The sequence below is a fragment of the Xenopus laevis genome, chromosome 3L (genome assembly GCF_017654675.1).
Source record: "Xenopus laevis strain J_2021 chromosome 3L, Xenopus_laevis_v10.1, whole genome shotgun sequence".
NCBI classification, from domain to species: domain Eukaryota; kingdom Metazoa; phylum Chordata; class Amphibia; order Anura; family Pipidae; genus Xenopus; species Xenopus laevis.
In genome coordinates this window covers 106,693,325-106,713,537 of record NC_054375.1, presented here as the reverse complement: position 1 = coordinate 106,713,537, position 20,213 = coordinate 106,693,325, and the positions used below count along the sequence as shown (strand labels likewise).

Below are 20,213 nucleotides of genomic sequence, written 5' to 3'. Positions count from 1 at the left end.
ACTAACACACAATAATGACTCTAAGTATAAGCACTCTTAATACAAATGGCTGTCGGGAGCCTTTTAGAATGTTTCAGGTACTCTCCTTTCTACGCCAAGGAGGGTACTCTGTGAGTTTCCTTCAAGAGACCCATATCACTCAGGAGCTTGAAGCGACCTGGCATCTGGAATGGAAGGGCAGAGTCTTTTTTAATCACCTCACATGGACGTCATGTGGGGTGGTGACCTTGTTCTCAGAATCCTTCCAGCCAGAGGTACTGAGTGTTAATTCTGTCATCCCAGGCCGTTTGTTACATCTCCGGGTCCGGGAGTCTAGTGGAACATACAATCTGATAAACTTGTATGCCCCAACTACTGGACCAGAGAGAAAGAATTTTTTTGAAAGTTTATCAGCCTATATGGAGACAATTGACTCAGATGAAGCCGTGATTATAGGGGGTGATTTCAATTACACCCTTGAGGCTAGGGACCGAAATGTTCCCCAGAAAAGGGATTCATCTGAGTCAGCTTTGCGGGAACTCATTGCCCTTTTCTCCTTGGTAAACATCTGGAGAGAACAACATCCAGAAACCGATGCTTTCACCTATGTTAGGGTGAGGGATGGCCGTGTGTCTCAGTCCTGGATTGATAGGCTTTATATATCAAGCCATATTATGTAACGAGTTCGGTCCAGTAATATTAGCTTGGCACCTTTCTCGGACCACAATTGTGCTTCTTTGATAGTGGCAGTTGCACCATCTCTGCCCAAAGCAGCCTATTGGCACTTTAATAACAGCTTATTAAAGGATGAAGGGTTTGCAAAGGCAGTCCGGGAAATGTGGACAGACTGGAAGGGTTATCAGGATGAATTTGCCACACTGAGTCAATGGTGGGATGTAGGCAAGGTTCACCTAAAGCTCTTGTGTCAAGAATATACAAAATGTTTGAGCAGACAGAAAAACGCAGAGATTGAGGCTCTGAATAGGGAGGTGCTTGATCTTGAGCAAAGGCTGTCAGGGTCTGAAGACCAAGCCATGCAGTATGAATATGTAGAAAAGAAAGAGACTCTGCGTAACATGGAACAGCGACAGGCTCGTGGTGCTTATGTGCGAAGCCGCATGCAGTTACTCTGTGATATGGATCGTGGCTCACGATTCTTCTATGCTCTGGAGAAGAAGAAGGGGAATCGAAAACAAATAACATGCCTTCTTGCGGAGGATGGCACCCCCCTTGAAGATCCGGAGGCTATCCGGGACAGAGCCCGGTCCTTCTATCAGAACCTTTTTTCTCCTGATCCCATCTCTCCAGATGCCTGTAGGGAGCTATGGAATGGGCTTCCAGTGGTCAGCGAGGGGAGAAGAGAGAGGTTGGAAAAACCAATCACTCTGAATGAACTCTCTCAAGCACTCCACTTAATGCCCCATAATAAATCTCCAGGGCTAGATGGATTGACTGTAGAGTTCTTCCAGTTCTTCTGGGATACTCTGGGACATGATTTCCATAGGGTTCTAAATGAGGCCCTCAAGACCGGTGAGATGCCACTTTCGTGTCGTCGAGCAGTGTTATCACTGCTACCTAAGAAGGGGGATCTCCGCCTTATTAAGAATTGGCGACCGGTCTCATTGCTCAGCACAGACTATAAAATTGTAGCCAAAGCTATATCACTCAGGCTCAAGTCTGTGCTGGCAGAGGTGGTTCATCCTGACCAGTCCTATACAGTCCCCGGCCGGACAATTTTTGACAATGTCTTTCTGGTTCGGGATTTACTACATTTTGCCCGGAAGGCTGGTCTATCTCTCGCTTTTCTCTCCCTGGATCAAGAGAAGGCATTTGACAGAGTAGATCACCAATATCTTTTAGGCACTCTGCTAGCCTATAGCTTTAGCCCACAGTTTGTGAGCTATCTGAAAACACTGTACACCTCTGCAGAGTGTCTAGTTAAAATCAACTGGTCTCTGACTGCACCTCTGGCCTTCAAACGAGGAGTTCGACAAGGATGTCGTTTGTCGGGACAGCTGTATGCACTGGCCATTGAGCCCTTCCTGTGTCTACTAAGGAAGAGGCTTACAGGACTGGTGCTCAGGGAACCTGACATGAGGGTAGTTCTTTCAGCATATGCTGACGATGTCATCCTTGTGGCCCAGGACCTAGTTGATCTTGAGCGAGCACAAGAATGCCAAGATGTTTACGCTGCTGCCTCATCAGCTCGGATCAACTGGACCAAGAGCTCAGGCCTTCTGGAAGGTCCTTTACATGTAGATTCTTTGCCTTCTGCTTTTCGCGACATCTCGTGGGAGACTAAAGTCATCAAATACTTAGGTGTCTATCTGTCAGCTGAAGAGCGTCCTGTTCCACAGAATTTCATTGAACTTGAGGAGCATGTTCTTACCCGCCTGGGAAAGTGGAAGGGTCTTGCTAAAATGCTTTCTATGAGGGGGAGGGCTTTGGTGATTAACCAGCTGGTGGCCTCTCAACTCTGGTATAGGCTGACATGTCTTAGCCCAACCCAAGAATTCATTGCTAAAATCCAGAGAAGATTGCTGGACTTTCTCTGGATGGGAAAGCACTGGGTCTCTGCAGGTGTTTCAAGCCTACCCTTGAGAGAGGGAGGTCAGGGAGTTGTATGCATACGCTCTCAAGTACATACTTTCCGTCTCCAACAGATACAGAGATACTTGTATGCAGATCCTTCTCCACAGTGGTGTACCCTAGCATCCAGCTTTTATCATCAGGTACGCAACATGGGGTATGACCGGCAATTGTTTGTCATCGAACCTGAAGGATTCTTAAGAAGCCTCTCACCATTGCCGGCTTATTACCAAGAGACTCTAAAGACCTGGAGCATGGTAACTGTGCTAAGGCAAGGAGGCATTCAGGGGGAGGACATTCTAACTGAGCCCATACTTTACAATCCATCTTTAAAGACTAGGATGTTGGAGTCCACCAGCATCCGTCACCGCCTTTGCAGGGCTCAGCTAACCAGAGTTGGGGATTTCCTGGATTTCGAGAGGTCAGATTGGATGGAAGCTCGGGCAGTTATGCCACGCATGGGGTACCTTACCACTAGAGTTCCACATCGTCTGCTCCAGGAGATCAAGAATAACCTCTCTCCTGACTCTCACTCATTTATTGATAGGGTTTTACGTGGTGGAGAACCACATCCACCTTGGAACTCTCCACCTCCAGGCATAAAAATAGCACCCAAGACCCGTCAATCCCCTGACACACCTCTTTCCCCCAACTTGAGCCAGTTGGAGAATTTTACCTCGACTAGCTTTTATGACATGACAAGAAAGCTATTGTACTCCCTCGTGCTCCACACTGTACACTTTCTTGTTCTTGTCTCCCGCTATGATACCATCTGGAGGCGGGTGTTTAATGAGGGTGAGAAACCCCAGTGGCGAGCCCTTTATTCCAGCCTGGTGCCCAGACCCACTGGAGACTTGAGTTGGAGAGTGCTCCATGGTGCTTTGAGCACAGGAGAGTACTTGGTCCATTTTACAGACTCCACAGCTGATTGCCCATTCTGTGGCAAAAGGGAGTCCGTGTTTCATGCTTATTTTTCATGTGCCAGACTGCAACCTCTTTTGGCTCTTTTGAGGAAACTTCACCTGCAGTTCTGGTTACATTTTTCCCCTCACGTTTTTATATTTGGACGCCCAGTATCCCGGGACAATCGAGAGAAAGACCTTCTCTTCAACTTGCTCCTAGCTTTAGCCAAACTAGCCATTCATAAGTCTAGAATGCAATGTTTGGAGGGTGGGAATCCTCTACTGGTAGAGGCTTTGTTCCGGGTGCTGGTGCGTTCCCGCATCCGAGCAGAGTACACCCAGGCAGTGTTTACTGGCCGGTTGAGTGAATTTGCTGACCAGTGGGCAATAGATGGGTTGCTTTGCTCAGTATCCCCAGATTTGGTTTCTGTTAAGACAACTCTCACACTTCATATTTAAGTGCACTTTAATTTAAGTGACAGATCTATTATATTCATCATCAACATCTCCTTTGAGGTGTAATTCATTTTGGTGAGCAATCACTCACCTGCAATTTGAATAATATTCAAAATACTGCAAAATCAGAATATTTACAGCATTTTTCAAGGGGGCAAAAGTACAAAAATGTATGTTCACCCCAGAAAACCATATGTTTTTGGAAAGTACACATTCTGACGAATCTAATATGGGTATGCATGTCTTTCTACTCCAAAGTACCAAGCCGTAAAGCTTTCCTACATTTGGCAATTTTTATGACATTACAGAAAATCACCTCAATATTGCAACTCTGAAGCATCGTATCTCCCACATATCATTATATACCAAGAAAAAGCACCCTAAATATGAAAGCCAATGGTCTGCTGAACAATTTGATGCCCAATATGCATAGGTACACATAAGTATATGGCGTATAGGGGCCATAGAACGAAGACAGTTCTGTAATTCCAAATACTGCAAAATCAGCACATTTACAGCATTTTTCAAGGGGCAAAAGTACAAAAATTTATATTCACCCCAGAAAACCATATGTTTTTGGAAAGTACACATTCTGACAAATCTAAAATGGGTATGCACGTCTTTCTACTCCAAAGTACCAAGCCGTAAAGCTTTCCTACATTTGGCAATTTTTATGACATATACAAAAATCTCCTCAATACTCCAACTCTAAAGCATTGTATCTCCTACATATAAATATATAGCAATATAAAACTCCCTAAACATGAAAGTCTGGGGTACGCTGAACAGTTTGATACCCAATATGCATAGGTACCCATAGGTACATAGTATGTGGCGTATAGGGGCCCCAGAAAGAAGACACCCCATACGAGTTCTGTAATTCCAGATACTGCATAATCAGCACATATACAGCATTTTGCAACAGGCAAAGGTACAAAAAACTAGGTTCACCCCAGAAAACCATATATTTTTGGAAAGTACACCTTCTGCCGAATAAAAATTTGCTAAAACTGTCTTTCTACTCCAAACGTACATACTGCAAAGCAACGCTAAAGGCAGTGGTTTTTATGATATTTCTGAAAATCTCCTAAAAATATTGCAGTTGGTCGCATTTATCTCACCCAATTTCTTACATACAATTGGAAAACACCCTAAATATTGACGCCAAGGGTCTACTGAACAGTTTGATGCCCAATATGCATAAATATACCAAAGCAGGTGGGCATGTGCGGAGCCCAAATGAAAACAGTGCATAAGAATTTTCTCAGCTGTCAATTCGCCTTCTGTGAACATAGCGCCCTGACTGCATATAATGTGCCGTAAGACCCCATAACAGTACAAAGACCCCCCAAAACCATATATTTTTGGAAAGTATACATTCTGCTGAATAAAAATTTGCTACAACTGTCTTTCTACTCCAAACGTACATACTGCAAAGCAACGCCAAAGGCAGCGGTTTTTATGATATTTCTGAAAATCGCCTAAAAATATTGCAGTTGGTCGCATTTATCTCACCCAATTTCTTATATACAATTAGAAAACACCATAAATATTGACGCTAAGGGTCTACTGAACAGTTTGATGCCCAATATGCATAGATAAACCAAAGCAGGTGGGCACGTGCGGACCCCAAATGAAAATAGTGCTTAAGAATTTCCTCGCTGTCAATTCGCCTTCTGTGAAGATAGCACTCTGACTCCATATAATGTGCCGTAAGACCCCCTAACAGTACAAAGACCCCCCAAAACCATATATTTTTGGAAAGTACACATTCTGCTGAATAAAAATTTGCTATAACTGTCTTTCTACTCCAAACTTACATACTGCAATACTATGCTAAAGGCAGCGGTTTTTATGACATTTCTGAAAATCGCCTAAAAATATTGCAGTTGGTCGCATTTATCTCACCCAATTTCTTACATACAATTAGAAAACACCATAAATATTGACACTAAGGGTCTACTGAACAGTTTGATGCCCAATATGCATAGATAAACCAAAGCAAGTGGGCACGTGCAGACCCCAAATAAAAACAGTGCATAAGAATTTTCTCGACTGTCAATTCAACTCCTGTGAACATAGCACTCTGACTGCATATAATGTGCCGTAAGACCCCCCAAAACCATATATTTTTGGAAAGTACACCTTGTGCCGAATAAAAATTTGCTAAAACTATATTTCTGCTCCAAATGTACATACTGCAAAGCAACGCTAAAGGCAGTGGTTTTTATGATATTTCTGAAAATCACCAAAAAATATTGCAGTTGGTCACATTTATCTCACCCAATTTCTTACATACAATTAGAAAACACCCTAAATATTGACACCAAGGGTCTACTGAACAATTTGATGCCCAATATGCATAGATATACCAAAGCAGGTGGGCACGTGCGGACCCCAAATGAAAATAGTGCTTAAGAATTTTCTCGGCTGTCAATTCGCCTTCTGTGAAGATAGCACTCTGACTCCATGTAATGTGCCGTAAGACCCCCTAACAGTACGAAGACCCCCCAAAACCATATATTTTTGGAAAGTACACATTCTGCTAAATAAAAATTTGCTATAATTGTCTTTCTACTCCAAACTTACATACTGCAATACTATGCTAAAGGCAGCGGTTTTTATGACATTTCTGAAAATCGCCTAAAAATATTGCAGTTGGTCGCATTTATCTCACCCAATTTCTTACATACAATTAGAAAACACCATAAATATTGACACTAAGGGTCTACTGAACAGTTTGATGCCCAATATGCATAGATAAACCAAAGCAGGTGGGCACGTGCGGAACCCAAATAAAAACAGTGCATAAGAATTTTCTCGGCTGTCAATTCGACTCATGTGAACATAGCACTCTGACTGCATATAATGTGCCGTAAGACCCCCTAACCGTACAAAGACCCCCCAAAACCATATATTTTTGGAAAGTACACCTTGTGCCGAATAAAAATTTGCTAAAATTATCTTTCTGCTCCAAATGTACATACTGCAAAGCAACGCTAAAGGCAGTGGTTTTTATGATATTTCTGAAAATCGCCTAAAAATATTGCAGTTGGTCGCATTCATCTCACCCAATTTCTTACATACAATTAGAAAACACCCTAAATATTGACGCCAAGGGTCTACTGAACAGTTTGATGCCCAATATGCATAGATAAACCAAAGCAGGTGGGCACGTGCGGACCCCAAATAAAAACAGTGCATAAGAATTTTCTCGGCCGTCAATTCGCCTCCTGTGAACATAGCACTCTGACTGCATATAATGTGCCGTAATACCCCCTAACAGTACAAAGACCCCCCAAAACCATATATTTTTGGAAAGTACGCCTTGTGCCGAATAAAAATTTGCTAAAACTGTCTTTCTGCTCCAAATGTACATACTGCAAAGCAACGCTAAAGGCAGTGGTTTTTATGATATTTCTGAAAATCGCCTAAAAATATTGCAGTTGGTCGCATTTATCTCACCCAATTTCTTACATACAATTAGAAAACACCCTAAATATTGACACCAAGGGTCTACTGAACAGTTTGATGCCCAATATGCATAAATATACCAAAGCAGGTGGGCACGTATGGACCCCAAATAAAAACAGTGCATAAGAATTTTCTCAGCTGTCAATTCGCCTTCTTTGAACATAGCACTCTGACTGCATATAATGTGCCGTAAGACCCCCTAAAAGTACAAAGACCCCCCAAAACCATATATTTTTGGAAAGTACACATTCTGACGAACACAGAGTTGCTAAAAATATGTTTCTATCCCAAATTATCAAAGTGTAAATGAGGCTAAAAAATTACATAAGGAAAAACAATGCAAGCATAAAACTGCAATAAAAATCACAAAAAAGCAAATACAATTAGGAAAATCAACGAAATAACAAAATAACTGATCCGACAGCGTGGTTAGAGGTCAGAATGCTTGATCCAGTAGTCATGCTGTGAAATCTAACGTTTTTAGGGAAATAACATAAGGGAAACTTAGAAAATGAACTAAAAAAACAAAAAAAAACCCTATAAGTGTGTGTTTGTGTATGCATGGATGTACAGCTCTAAAAAGTGTATAAATATTTGCATATATGTATTTGAGTATCTAAATATGTGCAAAAGTTTGAAAAATCAAAAAAATCAGAAAATCAAAAAAAAAAAAAAATACTTTTACTAGTATGTGTACTGTGTATATGTAAATGCCTGTAAATGCCTGTAAATACCTGTAAATACCTATAAATTAGTAAAAAAAGGGGCACTTACCAAATCTAGATGAAGAGGAGTCCTTTTTCAGTTGAAACACGCTGAGTCACTGCACCAGGAAGTGCGTGGGCGGAGCAGGAACATGTGCTGTGCTGATGCTTGGGACATGGAAGCTGCTGAATCGGTTGCTGCTGTTGCTGCGTCTCTCTGCGACCCTGGAGTGGAGGATCGCCGATCTTTTTCAGGTAAGCTCGTTGCCTAGGGGGTTCTGCTGCTAGCTGCTCCTCTCTGCACGCTGATTTTGCAGTGTGTGCAGAGAGAGAGCTGTTTTAGTAAAGAACGTAGCTCCTACGTTCTTGGCACTTAAAGCCTTTTTTCAAAGAACGTAGGAGCTACGTTCTTGGCAGTTAAAGGGTTAAATAATTAGCAATCTGTGGATCTCTTCTCTATGAGCTTATGCATTATGCAATGTTTAGAATCATATTTAAAGGAGAAGGAAAGGCTTTGTGCACTTGGGAGAGCCAAATGTTAGGCACCCCCAAGTGATTGTATTGACTTACCTGAAACCCCGGGCCGGTGCTTCTATCAGCAGAAGCTATAGAAGTTATACCAGTGAGCACCATGGAACAATCCTCTCCCAGGCTTCCCGGGGGAAACGCATGAGCAGTTGAACAAAATAGCCGACTTTTTATTTGAAGTTTGGCTTTTCCTTCTACTTCGCATGCGCAGCCGTGCAAAGAAAGAGGAAGAGGATCGCTTCTGGTCGCTCACTGGTATAACCTCGGTCCGGTGCAGTTTTCTGCTGATAGGAGTACTGGCCCGAGGTTTCAGGTAAGTCAATGCAATCACTTTGGGGTACCTAATGTTTTGCCTTCTCCTTTAAGCAGTCCCTGAACTAGCAATCCATCACCCAGAGAATTCATTCAAGATTCTTGTACTTGCTTACAAAAGACTCAACAATGTTGTACCAGCATACTCACCTCTCTAATTACCAAGTTGACCCCAGATGCAAAATTCAGTCTGCATGTGACCTCCTTCTCTCCTTCTCACTCTCCTCTCATTCCCACACCAAGAACTTTTCATGTGCTGAACCCATCCATTGTAACTGCCTACATTAGTCCCATTAGACACTCCCAGACCTCTTTGAAACAATTATTTAAAACCCACCTCTTCATCCAAGCCTACAATCTAAGCCCACAGCAACTTGATCACCACCTAACCTCCTTACTTTTCGCCCACACGTTTACTAACTACTGTTTATCTATTTTTTACAGTGCTCTAAACCACTACAATCTTAACCAACAGGACTTCAACAACCACACTAGACATATATGTCACAATTCTTCCCCCCATAATCTCCTTAAAACATGCAATTGCTTGTACATCTCTTCTGGTTAAATGTCTGTATATGTAAACTGCTTTGTCTTGTAGTTGTGTCCCCTTGTTTAGTAAAGAGCTTCAGGAGACAATGTTGCTATATTCATTTAATAAAAATTATTAGCAGCTTCAGGAGTTAAGACAAAAAATGAAAGATTAGTAAAATGTTTATACTATATGCATGTGCATTCATATGATGTACCATTAATATCAAAATATATACTACAGGGATTTGGGGTCAAAGGTAAATAAGCTGCCCATAGGATAAAGCCTAACAAGCCTTTAAAGGAAATTCTTTAGATGGAAGAATAACTATTCATCAGTTTGGCAACTTAATTTTTCTCTTCTGGTTCAATTGCATTTGCAATGCAAGATAATTTGACAACTTTTTAGAGGCACTTTTTCTTGTAGTAGTGAACTGCTGTGTTATATACAATACGTACGATTATAGAGAGAGTTAAGATAGGAAATTGCTTATATCGCAATCTCAGACCAACGGATAAACCAATGCAGTTTCACTATTTTAGTACCTTTAAAAATTTTAAAAGCTGTGAAACATTATTTAGTCACAGATTTGGAAAGCAGCGAGCAACTACAATGTGAATGTAAAAGTATTAGAGCAAAATAATTTTGATTATCGATGTTTGTGACACTGATGCTTAAGTTTAATTCATGAAATTCCTCCATTCTTCATGCAGAAGTACAAAAGATAAGGAATGGAATTTTACCATATGAGATGTAATACACCTAAGGACTTTGCTGTCTATAAAAGATATACAGTATATACAATGGCTAATTGAATACAATATACTGCATTATTATTAAAAGCACACAGGTATGGATGAAACCTTTTAGAAGAGGTACAGTATGTAATCATGGAAAGCTCATGGAATGGATTAAATGTTAATGTTTTCCATTACAATATTATTGGAAGAGGCTCTAGAAATGTACACATATTAAAGTTATATATCATTTTTTACAGCACAGAACTTTTTTACGTAAACCAATAAAACTGCCAGCTCTGGCTTTAAGATATATATTATTTGGGCAATACTGTAGTATGTGAAATAATTACAATGAAATAAGAAAAGGCTAACCAAGCTAAACAAAGTTAAAAGACCATTATACACTCACCAAATACATTGGTATTAAGGATATGTCTTTGTACAGGGTATAAGTAAACGTTGGGGTTGGTTATGTCACAGTTGTAAAGCTTTTTTTAAGAGATGAGTAAAACCTCCAATTATACCATTGTATTTACTTTTAATAAATAAAAATAATAATAAAGGAACATACAAATTCTGTTTTATAAAAATTGTGTTACACATCCACACAACAGTCTGCACTGTCTGTCCCTTCTTTTATGTCTCTCTGCTGCCATGTCACTCTGTGCCATTTTTTTGCTCAATCTCCAAATGCAAAAATTATGAAAAATTCATGATTTTTTTTTAATAAAATCTGACCTTTAAAAAAAAAATTTTCAGAATTTATTAAACCCAGAGGATGGAAAAGTCTGAATCTGAAAATCTGGCATCTCAGACCTGTCTAGGTTACATTTAAGTCAATGGGAGAAGTCCCAATGATTTTTTGATGTGCGCTGGGTTTCGGTCAATACCCGAAGTTTTCCGAGTTTTCAAGTAAAAATTACAAAAAAATTGTGAAAATCAGATGAAAAAGTTCGAAAAATTCGCGAAAATCAGATTTTTTTTTTCCCGCAAAGCAAATTTTCAGTAAAAAAAGTAATCATAAATAAGAGTAAAAAACCTTAGTGGATTTGGGGCAGGATGTAGTTCAAAAGAAAATGGGGCAGCTGGCCAGGAAATAAACCTATAAACCAGTGATCATCTCAATATAAAGCAGCATCACAGGGAGAGATTGATGGAACAGCTTTGCTGCAGATGTAATTTGTAGGCCAATGCAGTAAAGGAATGCAACCCCAAGGGAATGATATTAAACTATTTTAAGAACTTAAGTTAGGTTTTATGTTAAGAGTACAAATTGAGAAGTATGGCAATCAACATAACACACAGTCAAAAAAATTACAAGGTAGTGGGCAATTGTTAAATCCGGTCTTCATTATTAGGCACAGTTGGAATTTAATTTTTTATGACATCATTTAACATAACATATAATTACAAAGTTATTGGTCTTCGTAAAAATGCAAACATGGCATAGTTCCCATATTATATTCATGCAACACATAAGGGATTATTCATTTATTATGCCCCTTATCATTCTATACTAAATTTGAGTTAGTTGTACCAAGTTAGGTGCATGTAGATAAGCAGTTTCCAGTTCCGGCTCAAAAGAGGATAACACTTGCCTTGATAAGGGATTGCTGGGATCGTATTGACTGTTGAGGTTATAGGTGTTGTATGTGTTGCAAACTGATTCACATTCAATTAAAGGGCATACAAGCACAATTATTTTCTGTGTGCTACTCCTTCCATTGAAGTTATATATTGCACCTAAGTATAATAATTGCTGAAAAAGTCTAGGCTGTAGTATCTGATACCAAATATTGCACCTAATTGCAGTTGGCACAATGACACTGGTATTGTGGGGAAGAATGTTGTACAGTGACAGGGTGCATCTTCTGTTGCAGGTGCAAGTTGCTACAGTTTGCATGCATTTTAATAACCAACACTAATGTTTTTTGTTTTTATTGCTGATATGTGGCACAAACATTTGTGGGTGTAATTACACCATTGTTTTAGTTAATTGAATAGTTGAATAGTCACAAAACAATCCTACTGAAGCTTGTAAAGTCTTGATATACAAAAGGAAGAGAAGAACCTCATTAACTTGGGACTAATCCTGTGATCTTTACAATGTATGCTGCTCTCATGGTAATATAAAAATACTACCAAGTTACATGGCCCATTTTAAATAATTATGGAACAACATTATATTCTTCCTTTTGTTATAATTGAAATAGTCCGTTGTTTTTATCTGTTATCTTTAGGGGGCACATTTACTTAGCTCGAGTGTATGAATAGAAGAAAAAATACTTTGAATTTCGAACATTTTTTTGGCTACTTCGACCGTCGAATTGACTACTTCGACCTTCGACTACAACTTCGAATCGAACGAATCAAACTAAAAATCTATCGACTATTCGACCATTCGATAGTCGAAGTATTGTCTCTTTAAAAAAAACTTTCGACCCCCTACTTCACCAACTAAAACCTACCGAACATCAATGTTAGCCTATGGAGAAGGTCCCCTTAGGCTTTCTAACAAATTTCTGATCGAAGGAAAATCGTTTGAATCATTCGATTCAAAGGATTTAATCATTAGATTGAATGCTTTTTCCTTCGATCAAACAAATTGCGGCAAATCCTTCGACTTCGATATTCGAAGTCGAAGGATTTAACTTCGACAGTCGAATATCGAGGGTTAATTAACCCTCGATATTCGACCCTAAGTAAATGTGCCCCTAGGTCTAATCATAATGTCCTTTTCTTGCCAACTCAAACATAAAAATGGCCTGGCCAAGATGACATATATCTAATACTATATAAAAAGTCGAGATTTTCGTGTTCCCCTTCATTCAATACAGATTATACTATTACTTACTCTAGCATTAGAGCTAGATTTGATATTGCTGACTATTTGTTATTACTGGCTATATTTAAGTTTATTATGAGCTTCTCTGGCAGGGAATACCCTAAAGTGAACCTTTATGCTTCTGATTTTGGCATTTAATCTTTAAACACAAACATAAATAAAGCATTTGACTGAAAATAATTACCTGTTTCAATTTCCCAAACATAAACTGAACCATCTTCACACCCAACTATTAAGACATCTTCAACAGGGTGCCACTTTAACATCTGTACAGGGAATAGATGTTTCCTGGCATGAAAAACACATATGTGCTCCTGCAGATTTAAAAGTGCCACTGAATTGTCACTGCAAATACAGTACACAGTCTCGAAAAATGTTATCTGTAGCAAAAGAAAGAATAATGATATATCAGCCTGGGCATTAATAAAACAGTGCTAAAGAAAATATACAACAAATAAAGTACCTGGTATATGTTGCATGTTGAGGATTTTTTGGGGGGGCATCTACTTTTGCCATACTATAAGCATTCTGTTTTAGACAATTGTACTCTACTTTATCCATGTTTGAATAGTGTTATAGCAAGTAGTACCAACCATTGCTAACAGAGTTATGTGCATCATAAAAAGGGACAATTTGTGTCCCGAATACAATGTGTAATATTACATTATGCAGTGTAGCTTTTGAAAACGTTATTTTCAATATTTCCTGCTAACAGATGAATACTGCATTGCTGTTTCTTCTCTGGCTCAAAACAGAAGCGTTATAGTAGGGTATCTATGTAAACAACGAGGATTGGGATCAGATCTATAATTAAACGCAACTGAGTCCTTTATCTCTATAGTGTTATTTGCAGAAATTGCTTGTTTTTACACACAAAGAAATAAAAAGCCTGAGTCTGACCCTCAACTGATACTAAGGGGCAAATTTACTTATGGTCGAATATCGAGGGTTAATTAACCCTCGATATTCGACTGCCGAATTGAAATCCTTCGACTTCGAATATCGAAGTCGAAGGATTTACCGCAATTCGTTTGATCGAACAATTAAATCCTTCGATTTTAATCCATCGATCGAACGATTTTTCTTCGACCTAAAAATTGTTCAAAAGCCTATGGGGACCTTCCCCATAGGCTAACATTGACTTCGGTAAGTTTTAGGTGGCGAATTAGGGGGTCGAAGTTTTTTTTTTTTAAAAGAGACAGTACTTCGACTATCGAATGGTCGAATAGTCGAACGATTTTTAGTTTGAATCATTCAATTCGAAGTTGTAGTCGAAGGTCGAAGTAGCCCATTCGATGGTCTAAGTAGCCAAAAAAAAACATTCGAAATTTGAAGTTTTTTTTATTCTATTCCTTCACTCGATCTAAGTTAATGGGCCCCTTAATCAGTCTCTAAGGATAAGAGCACAAAACAAAAAAAAACGTTTGTATATACAGAACTATATGAACTACAAACTCCTAGGGGGCCCATTTATTAAACTTCAATTTTTTTTCTGGTCCAAGTTTAAAGGGAATCTGTCATCATTTTAAACTTTTTTTTTTTTTTGCCTTTTTCTAAAAAGTACACCTCAATAAACACTGTCTGGCAAATAAAATGTTAATTCACATTTCAATACATAAGTTATTATAGTTTTTATTTTGTCATGGGGGCTTCCATATTTGCTCATTATACATGCATCAAGGGCTACACTAACAGCAGGCACGGCATTACCTGTGTGCTTGGAGGCAGCCAGCCTCTGGTAGAAAGCCAAGTCGTGCTGCGACATGAGGATCCATCTGTGCACTCCCCCTCCCCTTCTGTGTCCTCCCCCTCCCCTCTCTGCTCATGCGTGTGATGTCACCAGGAGAGCGGTCACATGGTATGCAGAGCAGCTACTGCTTTCACTTCCCACTTCCGGTTTGCTCTCCAGCTTCCACGAGCAGCCCTTTGCATAAAGGAAAACTAAAACAGCTCCTGCCCTTCGGTACATTTACTCTCGTCATTCCTTTGATAGCGTTTGCAGAGTTGGGAGGGGGGAGATTTTACTCCTTGCTGCCTTCATTTGTTTGTTTGAGGCTGGTCACAAGATAAGGTGATAGAACTGTGACCGTGTTCCCTCTGCTATCCCACCCCCACACAGACTCACTCCGTGCCTGCAGTGTTTATATATAACTATCTACTCCCTTCTCTCTTCATTGATAAACTATAGAAAGCAACCCTGAACTATTTAACCCTTCCTACACTTCATCCCTCTTAGTTTTTCCTGCTTCTCGAGAATGTCCTTTTTTTTCCCATTTCTGTTCCCTATCATCAGTCTTGGCATTGCGCTTTTGTTATAAGAGGTATAAATAATTCACAATTGCACTCTTCACTACCATAGCTCTGTTAACATTTCCAAGCCCAACACTGCCTTTCTCCTCCCTGCCCACTATTACCAGGGTCTAAGGCTGTGGAGCAAAGCACTGGTAACAGCAGGCAGCTACAGAACTCCTCTCAGTCCATTCAGCAGAATCCTTCTGAACAGTTGTCAGTGAGAGCTGTTATCTTGATACCTGCCTATTGTTCAATTAACAGGCTGACTAGAAAAGGCTCGGTTTACATTACTTCAGCTTGTAGGAGGGCGGGCTAATGACATCACTCCTACTTGCAGTGCAGCAGTAAAGTGTTCCTGATGTTTTTTAGAGCACAAGTCACATGACTGGGGGCTGCTGGGAAAATGTCAAAATGTCTAGCCCCACAGCAAATTTAAAAATTAAATATAAAAAAATCTGTTTGCTCTTTTGAAAAACGGATTTCAATGGCAGATTCTGCTGAAGTAGCACTATTAACTGATACATTTTGTAAAAAAAATTTTTTCCCGCGACAGTATCCCTTTAAGGGGAAAACACATTTTTTGTGAAGAAATAAATTCAGATTTTTAGAGATTTATCATACCTCAAAGCTGCTAAAAATCTAAATCAGAAAATACACCATCTCAAACCTGTTGAGGTTCAGCGTCATCTGCTCTGGATAAACTAAAAAATCTGGAGTTTTTGTCAGATAATCCGAAGAATTGAGTTTTCGCAAGTGAAAATGCGATAAATCAAGTTTTCAGAGTGTCAATTGTAAGATTTAAATTGGGCAGATTTTCCTTGTGTTAACATTTGAACCCCAGTAAGCAACACAAAAAATTAATAGAGTGCTCCATATTACAACCCACAATACCTAGAAGGGATAAACATGATAAAATAGTGGATAGAAAAGTACATAGAATGCTCCAAATCACTTATTTTGAACATTCAGCAATAAAATTAGTCTATAGGGAATAAAACAAGTGTTCTTTTTGAAAGATGGTATAGCTGCTGCATGTATTCATTCATTTCATCCATATCTACTCTTTCAAAGGTATGACCTAAACTGCATCGTCCAACCTACTGTAGCAATACAGAGACCATGAGTAGCACATCCATTCATAGTGTTCTCTATCAGAAGCGATTTAGGACAATTGGCCCATATTTCCATCATCCACAAATGCACATTCTCAATAATTTTGTCACATGTAATTTGATCCATTTCAACCAATGTCTTATTGACAGCAGAGAACTGGTGGCAATGCTCTGTTGATGCCTCATAAGATGCTAAATATCCCTTTTCAAAATAATAATAATAATTTCTAGTAGAACATTAATTACCCAATTGTGAGACTAAGAATTATCAATAATGATGTATTAATCAGAATGTATCATGAAAAGGTCCTTTCCAATGAGAGTCCATTTTCTTTTCACTCTTTACCTGTGTATGTGCTAAACAAATCTATTCTCTATATAAAATATTGCCAAAAAGGACAATTACTCTTAGAATTTATAGTTTCCATTCACATAAAAGTGCATGCTGTAGACTTTTGCCACTGCAGGATAAAGACTTTTGTTGCATGCTGACTGTCAGTCAAAGTTCTATGTATTTTATTCAAAAGGTCAGGCACTTTTTTAAATGTCAACTTTAGCTGGCCTAAAGATGTCTTTTTAAATTATTTTTAACCATGCCGAAACAAAAGTTCAGCAATCAATAATTTAAAAAGGATAACACTACGCGGAAACTAACATTGTTCTGTAAATAGTGCATGCTCCTTGTACTTCTGAATGTGTTTTAGTATTATTGCACATCATTTTTTCACAGTGTACTTTGTAACTCAAAGTAGCATTGAGATTCATTGTTATAAGAAGACCTTTTTTTCTTACTTTGTAATCATCTGGTGGAACCAGTAGTTTCATTATTGACCCAGCCTGTAGAAAAAATTTGTGGAATATCTGCCCTGTGAACACATCTCTCCATATTACTGTTGAATTCTGATCACCAGAAATGAGCCAAGTTGGATCAAATTTCTCTGACTCTCCATGTGGATAAAGTAAACTAGTAATGCTGCAGTCATGCCCATCAAATATTTTGTGCGGCAGTGAACCTAGGGAGATAAGAATGGTTTAATTTCATATTAAGTTTAAATGCCTTTAGTATTATTGTAATTATTAAATGTATTCTGTTTCAGAGTCTCTATTGGCTCATAATAAGGTTAGAATATATCAGCCATACACAAATATAAATCAATGAAGGGCACTCCAATATTTAACTCAAAGAACACTTAAATTTAGGTAGACGTGCAATAAGCCCAAAAATGCCCCCATAAAACGCAATAAACAGCATAAAAAGTTCCTTGTTGGGCTTGCACACAAAACTCACAAACAAGGTGGTATTTAAAAATTAATTATATTTGCAAAGTAGTACAACATTACATCACATCACATTGCAGTATATCTGCTTCCTTATGCAAGGTTTCTACTGAATGCACTAAGGTGGTATGTATTTAAATCTCTATGCTAACCTAACTGAATTGCTATGTATGAAATAAATTACCCCTTGCAGATTCAGGGCATCAGAGTTCACCGACGCCATCTTCTTCTCTTCAGGAATAAAGCAGTGTAACGGCGCATGCACAGTGGGTGCAATCTTCTGTTTTGCAACAACTGCGAATGCACCAAAAGTTACAAAAATTGAAGAATCACCGGAAGAAGACCCAAAGATTACCGAAGAGAAGAAGATGGCACCTTGAATCTGGACCAAGGGGTAAGTAAAGAGTTATAGGCTGGGGGGAGCAGGTAGGGGGTCTACAGTATGTAGGGTAGGGGATAGGGGTTTTTTATTAGCAAGGGTTTGGTTCTCCTTTAAGGTCTCACCCCATTGTGCCCTGGATACCCCAGTCAGATGCTAGCTAAAGTTTCAAAAAACATGCCCCCCATGTTCCACTCTATTTGATGTCCAAGCTAACCTAACTAAGATAAGCCTAACTGACCAATAAGCTAAGCCCCTTCCAGCCACTGCTCCAGGCCAATAAATACCACAATAAATAAGCACTTCTCTGCAATGGCATCCACGTACAGTATATATCTTTTTATTCAAAAGTAAGATTAAAACCTAAACAGTACCTGTGATATGACCTGAATTGCTATGTAGGAAGATTGATTGATGTATGAATGATGTTAAAGTTTAGCATCAGGTCTGGACTGTGAGTCAAAATTCCAAGTCCAACCCTACAGCAGCCCCTCAGATTGCCACAGATTGCCAGCCCGGGCCTGCTTAGCATGTTCTATAAATGAACAAGCTATGAATGAACAAGCTGCATTCTAAAAGGTATTAATTAAGAAGCAATATTACCTTTTAGGAAAGGGTGGTCTTTAAGAAGTCTTGCTCTCGCAGCATGCAGAGCAAACGTAATAACAATTTTCCCATTTTCACAGCCACACACCAGTTTGTCAAGACTTGGAATGTATATTGATGAAGTGACCATGCCTTCTTCAGGAGTAACAAGGTAATCTATTATTCCCTCAGACATAGGTTTATGACTATCAAAGATTTCTTGAAGAGTGATTGTTGTTTTCCTTTGTATTTCTGAGAGTAGGAAAAAAGAAAGAATCATTTTGGAAATATTTCAGAAATTAAATATACTGTCAAACTAATAAAAGAAAAAAATGCAATCATTGCTTCATTTATCTCATAATACATAAAGGGGGTAATGTAATATTGGTCGCTAACACAAAAATGATTTGCAATTTGTTAGAAATGCAAATTTAAATGTTTTCAGCGTGAACAATTTTGCTTCTGCAAACACTTTGCCCCTAACACTTGTTAGGATAGTGATTGTGAACTTTATAGTTTGCGCTAGTGTTACATGTTTATTACATTTCCCCCAAAGTATTTTATACATATAGTTACATATTTAGAACATCCATTAAAAATAAAACCACATTGGTTGTCACAAGCAGTTATACAGGTTTGGGATTTATTATCTGTAATGCTGGGGATTTGAGATTTTTACAATAAGTGATCTTTTTGTTATTTGGATCTCCATGCCATAAACATCTAAAAATTATTTAAACATTAAATACACCCAACAGGATTATTTTGCCACCAATATGGATTCAGACAGCTTAGTTTGGATCAAGTACAATATACTGTTTTATTATTACAGAGAAAAAGGAAATCATTTTTAAAAGTTAAAATTATTGGCTTAATATTGAGTCTATGGTAGATGGTCTTCCTGTAATTCTGAGCTTTCTGGATAATGGGTTTCGGATAAGTGATCCCATACCTGTATATAGTAGCTTGGCATAGCTTAGTATTAATAAGAAAATTGGTATTTCATTCCTCCAATGACACCTATGTGTGATTGTTATTAGGTTTTCAAGAGTCTTTATATGAACTTTTAACATTCATGGAGTAGCACATTTCCTGGAAGCCAAGTGATTGCTTTCATTTAAAGGAAAACAGTAGTCTCAGGATTTTAGATGCTTAATTGGGCACCTTAGTATTTTTTTAAATAAATAATATTTATGCAAACTGCAACAGATATATCTAAATCAGCACAGATTTGGTATGAAGTTAAAAGGTTCTTACGTTGTGGAGAGCCATCAGTCTGGGTCACTGGAACATCAGGAATATGCCAGAAACTGATCCTTCCGGATATGTCACCAGAATATAGTATTTTTAAAAATGGTTCCTTCCTTTCATTCATGAAACCCATAGAACATAAATTCTGTTCAAATAAAAAGTTAATTTTTTGCTATTACAAAAAATGACTGCATAAATAGAAATGTACACAACTTCGATGCATGGAGTAGTAGGACAGTGCTGGAGGACAGCATT

General features: G+C 38.7%; 1 protein-coding gene across 1 annotated transcript in view; it reads right to left on the bottom strand.

Annotated features, from left to right (window-relative positions):
* LOC108711381 (WD repeat-containing protein 72) overlaps positions 1–20,213 on the bottom strand; it is a 142,202-nt gene that overhangs the window by 84,930 nt on the left and 37,059 nt on the right. The window contains exons 10-13 of the mRNA XM_018253064.2: positions 19,965–20,103; positions 18,726–18,959; positions 17,258–17,478; positions 13,246–13,441 (exon numbers count right to left, since the gene is read on the bottom strand). Of these exons, the coding sequence (XP_018108553.1) occupies positions 13,246–13,441; positions 17,258–17,478; positions 18,726–18,959; positions 19,965–20,103 (790 nt within the window). The remainder of the gene's footprint in view (positions 1–13,245; positions 13,442–17,257; positions 17,479–18,725; positions 18,960–19,964; positions 20,104–20,213) is intronic.